At 47.7% G+C, this 13049-nt stretch overlaps 1 protein-coding gene across 1 annotated transcript; it reads right to left on the bottom strand.

Annotated features, from left to right (window-relative positions):
- Positions 1 to 966: 966 nt before the first annotated feature.
- Positions 967 to 12145, bottom strand: LOC134396211 (zinc finger and SCAN domain-containing protein 31-like). Its single transcript, XM_063122626.1, has 5 exons — positions 12069 to 12145; positions 7738 to 8510; positions 4051 to 4159; positions 1276 to 2073; positions 967 to 1244 (listed from the first exon to the last, which is right to left on the bottom strand). The coding sequence occupies exons 2-4, from the start codon at positions 8458 to 8460 to the stop codon at positions 1280 to 1282; spliced, it is 1626 nt and encodes a 541-aa protein (XP_062978696.1). The 5' UTR covers positions 8461 to 8510; positions 12069 to 12145; the 3' UTR covers positions 967 to 1244; positions 1276 to 1279.
- Between the last annotated feature and the right edge of the window lie 904 nt (positions 12146 to 13049).

Raw genomic sequence — 13049 nt, 5'->3', positions numbered from 1 at the left:
CTTCTCCATTTTAAACCCCTTTCTCCATATAGTTTGGAGGAAGGTGGGTTTTATCCCTTGCCTCAGGCGTATCAAGCGGTGGTGCTTAGCTTGAGCAGGGAGTAGCCTCGGCCGGGTCTGGTGTTCAGAGCCTGTGTCATGGCAGTGGCCATCACTACATCTTGCGGTAGCAAATTCCACTGTTTCTTGAGGTAGCGAATTCCTTTACGTGTTTCTGGGTTTCCCCTGGGCATCTGGTTGGCCACTGTGTAAACAAAATGCTGGACTTAAGGTTCTTAAGAAGTCCTTCCTTTGATCTGTCCTGAATCTCCCACTACTCAGCTTCATGGGATGACCCCTTTGGGTACTAGCATTTATTTATTCTTTATTTATTTAAAACATTTATATCCCGCCCTATATCATTAAGATCTCAGAGCGGCGTACAGATAAAAGCATACAGTATAAAACAATAAATATGCACAGTTAAAAACAAATTAAACCATGAACCAAGTTAAAAACAATATATAATTTAAAAGCAGTTAAAACAGTTAAAACAACGTGCCAGTGAGTTTAGCCATCAAAGGCTTTGTTAAAAAGCCATGTTTTTACTTGGCGTCGAAATGAAATCAGTGTTGGTGCCAGTCGGGCGTCCAAGGGGAGGGCATTCCACATTCGGGGTGCCACAGCAGAGAAGGCCCTCTCCCTTGTCCCATCATAGCGTATATGTTGCATTGGTGGGATGCGGAGAAGGGCTCCTCCAACAGATCTAAGGTCTCGGGCAGGCATGTATAAGGAGAAGCACTCCCTCAAGTATCGAGGTCCCAAGCCGTTTAGGGCTTTAAACGTCATTACCAACACCTTGAATTCCGACCGGAAGCGTATAGCAGCCAATGCAATTCCTTTAAGACCGGTGTTATGTGGTCTCTGTAAGATGTACTTGCCAGCATTATGGGAGAGGGAGGCATAATTTTGTACGCCTCTATCGTATCTCCCCTTCCTCGCCTTTTTTCTAAGCTAAACAATCACAGGAGTTGTAACTTTCCCTCGTAGGGGAGTTGCACCAACCCCTTGATCGTTTTAGTCGAACATTTATGTTGTTTCTCCTCCGGACGTGTTCTTTGATATCAGAGAAGGAGAAAATTATGACTGAAGCTCTCTCACAGACAGAGCACTTGGAAGGACTTCCCCCCCCCCCCACTAGAGCAGATTCTTTCATGAGAAAGAAGGTACATGTTAGAAACGAAGCTCTTTCCTCCAGCAGAGCAGTCGTACGCTTTCACCGCACCTCACAGGGAGCAGCTCATTCCGACGGAAGCTCTTTCCATGCGAAACAGTTGCAGGTCTTCTTCCTGGTGTGGATTCGCTCGTGTTTCATAAGGTGCGACTTCTGGATGAAGGTTTTCTGGCAGACGGAGCATTTGTACGGCTTTTCGCCCGTGTGGGTTCTCAGGTGCACGGTGAGGTTTGCGTTCTGGCTGAAGCTTTTGCCGCAGGCCGAGCACTTGTACGGCTTCTCCCGGGTGTGAATCCTCTCGTGGACTATCAGCTGACACGTGCTTCGGAAGTTCTTCCCGCAAACGGAGCACTTGTGCGGTTTCTCACCCGTGTGGATTCTCTCGTGAAAAATAAGGTCCGACCTCTGCCGGAAGCACTTCCCACAATAGGAGCACTGGTGGGGCTTCTTCTTTCTGGTGTGGATCTGCTGGTGCCTCTTCAGGTGGTCCTTGCGGCTGAGGATTTTCCCGCACTCTACGCACTGGTACGGCCCCTCGTGGACTTCGACTTTGTCGTGCTTAGCAAAATCGGGGGCCTGCTTGAAACTTTCCTCGGATCCGCTAAGTGGACTTATCCTCCGCCACTCGAGGGTTTCGTTGAAGGTTTCCTCGTCTGACATGGAGGAAATCGATCTATCCACTGCGCTCCTGAGGCAATGATTGCCTGGCTGTCTCAAGGGTCCATCTCCATCTTCAAAGACTCCCCCTTGCCTATGACCCTGGGGAACACCCTCTCTGCCTCTCCTCCGAGACTGCTCCACCGGCTTAGGGTCCTGAAGTTGACACTCGTTTTCTTCACGTGCACCCTCTTGTCTGTAATCTGTTCAAAGGAAGGAAAAAGAAAAAATGGCAAAGGTTAACTATAAGAGAGCAATTTCTATGGCCCTTGTGGCAAACTCCATGTTAGGCATTGAGAATAAAACAGCCAGTATCATACTGCCCCTATACAAATCTATGGTGCGACCCCGCTTAGAATACTGTGTACAGTTCTGGTCACCACACCTAAAAAAGGATATTATCGAGCTGGAAAAAGTGCAGAAAAGGGCCACTGAAATGATGGAAGAGGCTGGAGCATCTCCCCTATGAGGGAAGGTTACAACAGCTGGGATTGTTTAGCTTGGGAAAAAGGAGGCTAAGGGGAGACATGATAGAGGTGTACAAACTATTCATGGCATGGAGAAAGTGGATAGGGAGGCATTTTTCTTCTCTCTCATAATACTAGAACGAATTGGGAAGAAGCGTTGCTGTTTTGTTCGTTTTTCAGCCCGTTCCTCAGCCCAAAAGGTTTCACAGAGTGACTTACAATACATCAGTAAAACAAGATAATCCCTGCCCGCATGCAGACTTAGAATCTGAAAAAGACACGACACACAAGGAAAAAGGGAGGAGGAGGGAAGAGGAAAAAATTAGGCAGACTTTCAGCAGGGCTGGCGGAATTATTATTATTATTAATATTTATTATTATTATTATTATTATTATTATTATTATTATTATTATTATTTAGAATATTTATATACTGCTCCCCATTGAAAAATTTCGGAGCGGTGTACAAGGTAAAATGAAAATAAAAACAGAATAAAACAGTTAAAACAAAATTTTAAAAGAAGCAAAAAAAAAAACAGAAATCCAAGGCTGCATGTTAAAGAAAGGCTTCTTGGAATAAAGATGTTTTCAGGAGGCGCCGAAAGGAGTACAAGGTTGGCGCCTGCCTGGCCTCCAGAGGCAGGGAATTCCACAGGAGGGGGGCCACCACGCTGAAGGCTCTTCCCCTTGTGGATTCCAATCAGAGGATGGATCTAGGTGGAACCACCAGGAGCAGGCCCTCAGATGACCTCAGTGACTGGGCAGGTTGGTAAGGGAGAAGGCGCTCTCTCAGGTATCCTGGTCCCAAGTTGTTTAGGGTTTTGTACACAAATACAAGAACCTTAAACCTGGTCCGGTAGCGAATAGGCAGCCAGTGCAGTTCCCTCAGCAGAGGAGTTACATGCTGGAAAGGGGCCGCTCCAGACAACAGCCGAGCTGCAGCATTCTGCACTAGCTCCAGCTTCCGGAGCAGCTTCAAGGGCAGCCCCACATAGAGCGCATTGCAGTAATCCAATCTTGAGGTTACCAATGCCTGTACCACCGTGGCGAAGCTATCCCTGTCCAGGAGAGGCCTTAGCTGGCGAACCAACCGAAGATGGTAAAAGGCGCTCCGAGCCGTGGCGGCTACTTGAGCCTCCAACGACAGAAATGGGTCTAAGAGTACCCCCAAACTACGAACCTGTTCTTTCAGAGGCAGAGCAACCCCTTCCAGAACAGGCAATGAGCCTGTCTCCCGGACTCAGGAACCACTCACCCACAGGGCTTCCGTCTTGCCAGGATTCAGTCTCAGTTTATTGGCCCTCATCCAGCCCATTACTGAGTCTAGGCACTGGTCCAGGACCTGCACAGCCTCACCTGATTCAGTTGTCACAGGGAGATAGAGCTGCGTGTCATCAGCGTATTGAGGGCATTTAGCTCCAAATCCCCTAATGACCGCTCCCAACGGCGTCATATAGATGTTAAATAACATTGGGGACAAGATGGAATACCTCCACTTACCCGCTCATCTCTGGAGAGTGTGGGGTGAGGGGGAATAGTCCACTTGGAGCAGGCCCTGACGATCGAGTGTGAATTATCCAACAATCTACTAGGAACTCCAGGTCTGCTTTCTACCCAGCCCTGTTTTAGGGATTATGTAGGAAGAACAGCCCCAGGATACCTTGGGTGGGAAGAAGGATGGCTGTGCATCTGTGAACTCAAGCGCCAACTTACCCAGTAGAGCACCACCTCCCTGCTTGGCTTCTACACTCGGCTGTCTCGGCTTGAAGTCGGACGGGGTCTCAGAGAAACTCACAGCCACCTCCACGAAGGGCATCAGCGCCTGAAAAAGAAGAAGAGGGAGGGCCCTTTTCTGAGAAGGGAGACATCGACTGATGGGGATTGGGCCTGCTCCAGACCAGATTGTGCTGCCCCCTTAAGGACGGCCTCTGTGGATCAGGGCTGCGGCTCGGTTCTGCGTTTGGATCAAGGCCTGGCTATGGGATGACCAAGTCACCTCTCGCCCAATTGGGTGGGTGTCCCATTTGTATCCCCCTGCTGGCAAACAGACGGCCCAGCTATGATTAGACTGAGGTGTCCTCAATATGCGGATGATACCCAGCTCTACCTTTCCTTTTCATCAAACCCAGGTGAGGCAGTGGCTGTTCTGAACCAGTGCCTGAGCACGGTCATGGACTGGATGAGGGCTAACAAACTGAGACTCAATCCAGACAAGACGGAGGTACTGTTAGCGGGTGGTTCAACCAACTCTTGAATGAAACGGATTATCTAGATCCATTTCAATCGGGTTTCAGGCCTGGTTTTGGAACGGAAACTGCCTTGGTCGCCCTGTGGGATGACCTCTGTCGGGAGAGAGACAGGGGGAGTGTGACTCTGTTGGTTCTCCTGGACCTCTCAGCGGCCTTCAATACCATCGGCCATGGTATCCTTCTGGATAGGTTGTCTGAGCTGGGAGTTGGAGGTACTGCGTTGCAGTGGTTCCGCTCCTACTTGGATGGCCGATTCCAGAAGGTGGTGCTGGGGGATTATTGCTCTGTGCCGTGGCTCCTAAGCCATGGGGTTCCGCAGGGCTCTATTTTATCCCCTATGCTGTTTAACATATACATGAAGCCGCTGGGGGAGGTTATCCGGAGATGTGGACTGAGGTGTCATCAATATGCGGATGACACCCAGCTCTACCTTTCCTTTTCATCAAACCCAGGTGAGGCAGTGACTGTTCTGAACCAGTGCCTGAGCACGGTAATGGACTGGATGAGGGCTAACAAACTGAGACTCAATCCAGACAAGACGGAGGTACTGTTAGCAGGTGGTTCATCTGTCCGGCGAGGTGATGTTTGCCCTGTCCTGGACAGAGTTGCACTCCCCGTAAAGGATCAGGTCCGTAGTTTGGGGGTGCTCTTGGATCCAGAACTGTCACTTGAGGCACAAGTGAACTCAGTGGCAAAGAGCACCTTTTACCAGCTTAGGCTGATATACCAACTGCACCCTTATCGGGACAGAGATAGCCTAGCTACAGTTATCCATGCTCTGATAACCTCTCGTTTGGATTACTGCAATGCGTTATACGTGGGGCTGCCTTTGAAAACGGTCCGGAAGCTTCAGCTGGTACAAAACAGGGCAGCCCGTTTACTAACAGGGACTAGCTGGCGAGATCACATTACGCCAGTCCTTTTACAACTTCATTGGCTGCCAGTCCAGGTCCAGGCCCGATTCAAAGTGCTGGTATTAACATTCAAAGCCCTAAATGGCTTGAGGCCAGGCTATCTGAAGGAACGCCTCCTCCCGTATGTACCTGCCCGGACCCTAAGGTCATCCTCAGGGGTCCTTCTCCGCGAGCCCCAGCCAAAGGAAGTGAGACAGGTGGCTACCAGGAGGAGGGCCTTCTCTGCTGTGGCACCCCGGCTGTGGAATGAGCTCCCTAAGGAGGTTCGCTTGGCACCTACATTATATGCTTTTAGACGCCAGGTGAAGACCTTTTTATTCTCCCAGCATTTTAACAGTCTATAAATAAATTTTAACATGGTGTTTTAAATTTGTAATTTTGCATTGCTGCTGTTTTTATCTGGTTGAGCTTTTATATTGTATTTTATAGTATAGCCTCATGTGGCGCAGAGTGGTAAAGCAGCAGTTTCTGCAGCCGAAACTCTCCCCTCGGCCTGAGTTCGATCCCAGCGGAAGCTGGTTTCAGGCAGCCGGCTCGGGTCGACTCAGCCTTCCATCCTCCCGAGGTTGGTAAAATGAGTACCCAGCTAGCTGGGGGAAAGGTAATAATGGCCGGGGAAGGCAACGGCAAACCACCCCACTATAAGGCCTGCCAAGAAAACGTCAGCGGAAGCTGGCGTCCCTCCAAGAGTCAGTAATGACTCGGTGCTTGCACGAGAGGTTCCTTTCCTTTCCTTTCCTTTATACTGTTGTTTTATACTTTGAATGTTTTTAATTTTTGTGAACCGCCCAGAGAGCTCCAGCTATTGGGCGGTATAGAAATGTAATTAATTAATTAATTAATTAAGGGGAACGCCACAGCAGGACCACCGCGAGACGTTGTATACAGCACTGGCTTTGGAGAGGATTTGGAAATGCTGGATAGGAAGACAGTGGCTGGGTCCCAAGCTATCTTGAGTGTCTTCCAGCCTCTGTCCCTCCTTCTCCGGAGCACCGTCCCCAGATAGGCCCAAAAATTCATCCAACAAAGTTGCTTCTCCTCTTCATCGGCTTGCTGACCTGCCTCTTGCTCTGGCCCAGACAACAGTGGTGGTGAGAAGTAGGAGCAGGAGATACCACGGCCTCCTTGCTCGTTGACTCTCCGCCTGCCAAGCCAGCAACTGGGAGCCATGAGGAGAAAGAGGAGATGGAGGAAAAGCAGACGGTGACAATGGTGCTGAGAAAGCAGACCGTAAGGACAGGGACCCATTGAGGGTGTCCTGCCCAAGACCCCCCCCCCAAAAAAAATCTGGAGCTTGCGCTGCCTATGACGTGAGGTTATACATATGCTTACTTCCTCAGAGCAGACACCTAAAAAAACCCAGAGCAGCCCACTGTCTCCAGTCATAGTTTACTGAGGGCAACGAGGATGATCAGGGGTTTGGAAACAAAACCCTGTGAGGAGAGACTGAAAGAACTGGGCCTGTTTAGCCTGGAGAAGAGAAGATTGAGGGGAGACATGGGAGCACTCTTCCAATACTTGAAAGGCTGTCACACAGAGGAGGGCCAGGATCTCTTCTCGATCCTCCCAGAGTGCAGGACACGGAATAATGGGCTCAAGTTAAAGGAAGCCCGATTCCAGCTGGACATCAGGAAAAACTTCCTGACTGTTAGAGCAGTACGGCAATGGAACCAGTTACCTAGGGAGGTTGTGGGCTCTCCCACACTAGAGGCCTTCAAGAGGAAAGTATGGGGCATAGCCTGTTCTGAAAAGTTAACGTTGTCTTGTCTTGTCGCAAACTGAGACATGATCCTTTTGAAACAATATGGTCCCCTTTTGTAAACTATGTTAAAGATTCTATCTACTGAATTAAACCTCTACATAACTAATTTTTCCTCTACCATTGCTACTATTCAATGAGGTGGAAACTAGATTGGGTAAGACAGATGTATAATATAGATAAGATAATGTTCTACTGTTAAAACCTTGTAGTATTTTTAATCATGATAATGATGTCATGTAGAAATAACTGTAAATGTATTTTTATCTTGTAATAAAATTTTAAAAAAGAAATGAAAAAAAAAGAGGCCGCTGGACAACCATCTGTCAGGGATACTTGAAGGTGGATTCCTGCATTGAGCAGGGGGTTGGACTTGATGGCCTTGTAGGCCCCTTCCAGCGCAACTATTCTATGAGGTAGGTGAGAGATTTTCACCAGTTTGGGGCCACGCGCAAACCTCACGGCGGAATACCCTCACCTCTTTTTCCTCTCTCTCGGCCTCGCGCTGCCTCAGCAGGAAGTCCTCGGCCAGGGCCACCGCCTGGGCGCAGGTCTCGGGGCCGTGTTCCCTCACCCAGCTCTGCATCTCCCGCGGCAGGATGGTGAGGAACTGCTCCAAAACCAACAGCTCCAGGATCTGCTCCTTGGTGTGTTTCTCAACTCTTAGCCACCCGTGGCAAAGTTCCCAGAGCCGGCTGTAAGCCCCCCTCGGCCCCTCGACCTCCTGGTAGCAGAAACGCCGAAAGTGTTGACGCTGCTTCTCCCTCCTCAGGGCCTCCTGGCGCAAGATGGCCCCCTTCACTTTCCCATAATCCTCTCTGTCTTGGGCCTCCAGCCTGCGAAAGGCCTGCTCGGCTTCTCCTCGGAGGGCCGGCAGGAGTCGGGCCGCCCACTCTTGCTTGGGCCACCGGCAGGCCTGGGCCACTTGCTCGAAGGAGGCCAGGAAGGCCTTGGTGTCATCCCATGGGGTGGGCTCCTCCGGCAACTGTGGGACCCCCCAGCCTGAGTGAGGGGATTCCACTGTCTTCAGGAACTCCTGCCATTGGTTTTCCCACCTCTGAAATTGCCCCTCATCTTGTTCCTGTTTAATCTGTTCCTCTGGTCTCTTTTGCTGGAATTCCCTGATGCTCCTGGCCTGGAAGACCTGAGGGAGTGCTCCAACGTGTTCGGCGCTTACCAGGTCTTGCTCCTCCATTTTCATTGTGGTGGCACCTTGGCTGTTCCCAGAGATTACTCAGAATATCAGACACTCTGTATCCCAAAATGCATAACACACAGGTGGTTATGAGATCAAGCACAGTCATACCTTCTCAGACCCTTAAATCATCTTCAGAGGCCCTCCCCTGGGTGCCCTCTCCAAATAGAGCTAGGTGGCCTTCTCAGTGGTAGCACCCCACTTAGGGAATAAACTCCCAAAGAGGTTTGCCTTGCACCTTCATTCTTATCTTTTTTGCACCTGGCAAAGCCCTTCCTTTTCTCCCAGACATTTTAGAGACCTAGTTCTAGGTTATTATGACGGTTTTATCGATACCCGTGATGTTTATTGCTTTGCATTTTATTCTTTTAAACATGTGTATTTATTTATTTATTTATTTTATTGCATTTTTATACCGCCCAACAGCTGAAGCTCTCTGGGCGGTTCACAAAAATTAAAACCATACTGTATTTTGTAATTGTGCTTTTAACCTGTTGGTTGTTTTATTGTGGTTTTAATTTTTGTGAACCGCCCAGAAAGCTTCGGCTATTGGGCGGTATAAAAATGTAATAAATAAATAAATAAATAAATAAATAAATAAATAAATAAATCAACCAACAGGCCAAAAGTACAAATACAAAATTTTATATATTGTATTGTATTTTATATATTTTTAAGTGTGTTTAAAATAGCATTTTAGTTTGTTTTTTAAACTGGTTGTAATCAGCGCAGAGAACATTACTTATTGGGCGGATTAGAAATGTACCAAATCAGTCAATAAATAAATATTTCTAGCCTGGAGAAGAGAAGTTTGAGGGGAGACATGATAGTGCTCTTCAAATTCTTGAAAGGCTGTCACACAGAGGAGGGCCAGAATCTCTTCTCGATCATTCCAGAGTGCAGGACACGGAATAACAGGCTCAAGTTACAGGAAGCCAGATTCCGGCTGGACATCAGGAAAAACTTCCTGAGTGTTAGAGCAGTCCGACAGTAGAACCAATGACCATGGAGGTTGTGGACTCTCCCACACTGGAGGCCTTCAAGAGGCAGCTGGACAAGCATCTGTCAGGCATGCTTTAGGGTGGATTCCTGCACTGAGCAGGGGGTTGGACTTGATGGCCTTGTAGGCCCCTTCCAACTCTGCTATTCTATGATTCTTTTTCCTCTGTTATCATCTTGCAAAGCAGTCTCAGGGAAACCATTTTCTCTCTCCTGGCCGCTTCGTACGGTTTTGGGAATGGACTGTGGAAGTTAGAAAGGGGAGCCCCAGATGAAAATGCCTACCTAGATAGATAGATAGAGAGAGAGAGAGAGCTAATATTTCCATACAGTCTCCAGAGGGGTAAGCCATTTTAGTCTGTTACAGCAAAAAGGTTGCAATCCTATGCATGTTTCGACGGGGGGAAAGCCCTACAAAAGTTGTGGGGCTTTTTTCTGTCTAAACATGCATAGGATTGCACCCTAAGAGTCTTGCGACACTTTAAGGACTAACACATTGATTCTGGCATAAGCTTTCGCAGGCTCCACCAGCAATGAAGTCGACAGCGTGCCCGAAAGCTTGTACCAGAATAAATCTGTAATTCTTTAAAGTGCCACAAGGCTCTTGGTTGCTGCTTTCCATCCGTTTCGCTCTTTCCTGATCCCCAATATTTAGTTCTTCCCAAAACCATGGGTTGGATCCTGATTTCATCGTGCTTAAAGAACATTGGTTAATGCATGGGTTATAAATGTAATCCATCAATGAATCAAGAATAAAACTGCCACTATCAGACTGCCCTTATACAAAGCTATCGTGCGACCACACTTAGAATATTGTGTACAGATCTGCTCACCAAAACAAGATGTTGTATGGGTTGGGAAAAATGCAGAAAAGTGCAACTAAAACGATCAAGGGGCTACGATGTTGTAACCTTTCCCCTATGAGGGAAACATCTGGGATTGTTTAGCTTGGGTGGGGGAAAGAGGCTAAGAGGATAGTGATACACCATGATAGTGGTGTACAAAATTATGCATGGTGTGGAGACTGGTGGGTGATTCAGGATAGATCATAGAATCGTAGAGTTGGAAGGGGCCTACAAGGCCATGGAGTCCAACCCCCTGCTCAATGCAGGAATCCACCCTAAAGCATCCCTGACAGATGGTTGTCAGGACTTCTTCATACACAACATTAAACTACAGAATTCACTACCACAAGATGTAGTGATGGCCACCAATTTGGATGGCTTTAAAAGGGGGTTGGATAAATTCCTGGAGGAGAAGGCTATCGATGGCTACTAGTCCTGATGGCTACATGCTACCTTCTGTGTCAGGGGCAGTACGCCTATTAACACCAGTTGCTGGGGAACATGGGTGGGAGGGTGCTTTTGCACATGTCACAAGAACATCAGACCGAGGGTCCATCAAGTCCAGCACTGTGTTCACACAGTGGCCAACCAGCTGTAGACCAGGGACCCTCAAAGCAGGACACACAAGCAACAGCACCCTCCCACCCATGTTCCCCAGCAACTGGTGCACACAGGCTAACTGCCTCATGTCCTGCTTGTAGGTTTCTCATGCTGGTCGGTCACTTCGTGAACAGAGTGCTGGACTAGATGGACTCTTGGTCTGATCCAGCAGGGCTCTTCTTACGTTCTTGATTAAGTTTCCTTTCCCCTAGAAGTTGTATCAATCAACTTTTATTTCTTCTTCTTTGTATATTATACATATAGGGTGACCCTATGAAAAGGAGGACAGGGCTCCCGTATCTTTAACAGTTGCATAGAAAAGGGAATTTCGGCAGGTATCGTTTGTATATATGGAGAACCTGTTGAAATTCCCGCTTCATCACAACAGTTGAAGGTGCAGGAGCTATACTAGAGTGACCAGATTTAAAAGAGGGCAGGGCTCCTGCACCTTTGACTGTTGGGCTAAAGAGGGAATTTCACCAGGTGCTTCAGGCATCCAAATGACACCTGCTGAAATTTCCTTTTCAATACAATTATTATTATTATTATTTATTTATATAGCACCATCGATGTACATGGTGCTGTACAGATTATACACAGTAAATAGCAAGACCCTGCCGCATAGGCTTACAATCTAATAAAGTTGTAGTAAACAATAAGGAGGGAAAGAGAATGCAAACAGGCACAGGGAAGTGTAAAAAGGCACCGGGAAGGGTGACCTGTTAAAGTTACAGGAGCCCTGTCCTCCTTTTCATATGGTCACCCTAATACATAGTCACGTAACTGTTGGTTTGATATTGATAAAATCTGGATTGTTTGCATTCTTTCCTTTTTTGCATTGCTTTAAATAAAATAAAATTTAAAAAGAAAAAGGGGGGGAAGAGTGGACCACTGAAACGTTTAGGATTTAAAGTAATCACGATGACCAACTTCAGCCCTCTGATTTCAAGGGGGGTCTACTCCGAGGAGGACAAAATCTGGATATCCAGATTTGAAGACAGGGCAAAAGAGATCTCTCCTAACCCACCCAGGGTGAAGAAAAACTACACAGACACAATCTCATTCCTGCTTCCGCTGTTTCTCTTCTCTTCCAACCTCCCCACGACCCCCCTTCCAGCCCTTTGGGGATCCATCTTCTCCCCCCTTTTAAAGTTCAAAGTTTTAACTCACCCACAGCCACGCTGTTCCCCCGGGAATCTCTTGCCTTTGAAAAAAGAAAAAGAAAAAATTGCTTGGATTTGGGGAGTGGGGGGAGAAGGGGCGTGAGAAAAGACAATTTCCGGGGGTGGGTGGAGCTTCTGGTGTTGACATCTTCCTTCTGGTAAAAGGTACTTGCGTAGGATATGTGTGTAGATCTGGCTCTTTGTAAGGATGGAGGAAGGCAATAGTAGACCCTTGTCGGTTTCAGCCTGGGGGGAAACCACACACACGTGTACACGTACACACACACACACACACACACACACACAGGCTGGGTTCGGACGACACGCTAATCAACCCAGGGTGGGGAGATAATAGGAATAAACTAGGGTGACCATATGAAAAGGAGGACAAGGCTCCTGCATCTTTAACAGTTGCATAGAAAAGGGAATTTCAGCAGGTGTCGTTTGTATATATGGAGAACCTGGTGAAATTCCCTCTTCATCACCACAGTTAAAGCTGCAGGAGCTATACTAGAGTGACCAGAGTTAAAAGAGGGCAGGGCACCTGCAGCTATAACAATGGTGATGAAGAGGGAATTTCACCAGGTTCTCCATATATACAAACGACACCTGCTGAAAAAAATTGTCAAAGTTAAATAACTATTATTATTTTGAATAATCATCAAAACAAGAAAGTTGTCTTAGATAGGGTGACCATATGGAAAGGAAGACTGGGCTCCTGTATCTTTAACGGTTGCATGTTGTTTATTCGTTCAGTCGTTTCCGACTCTTCGTGACTTCATGGACCAACCCACGCCAGAGCTTTCTGTCGGCTGTCGCCACCCCTACCTCCCCCAAGGTCAAGTCTGTCACCTCCAGAAAAAGGAATTTCTGCAGGTGTCATTTGTATATATGCAGAACCTGGTGAAATTCCCTCTTCATCACCACAGTTCAAGCTGCAGGAGCTATACTAGAGTGACCAGATTTAAAAGAGGGCAGGGCACCTGCA

The sequence above is a fragment of the Elgaria multicarinata genome, chromosome 3 (genome assembly GCF_023053635.1).
Source record: "Elgaria multicarinata webbii isolate HBS135686 ecotype San Diego chromosome 3, rElgMul1.1.pri, whole genome shotgun sequence".
NCBI lineage: Eukaryota > Metazoa > Chordata > Lepidosauria > Squamata > Anguidae > Elgaria > Elgaria multicarinata.
This window is presented reverse-complemented; position numbering and strand designations above follow the sequence as displayed.

What these genes read in the sequence shown, in the direction of transcription:
- LOC134396211 (XM_063122626.1), bottom strand. Translation starts at nt 8,460, where the DNA reads ATGAAAATGGAGGAGCAAGACCTGGTAAGCGCCGAACACGTTGGAGCA. An exon ending in CCGAGAGAGAGGAAAAAGAG is followed by an intron (nt 4,160 to 7,737) that starts GTGAGGGTATTC and finishes CTTCTTTTTCAG; the next exon opens with GCGCTGATGCCCTTCGTGGA. An exon ending in GGGAGGTGGTGCTCTACTGG is followed by an intron (nt 2,074 to 4,050) that starts GTAAGTTGGCGC and finishes TCCTTTGAACAG; the next exon opens with ATTACAGACAAGAGGGTGCA.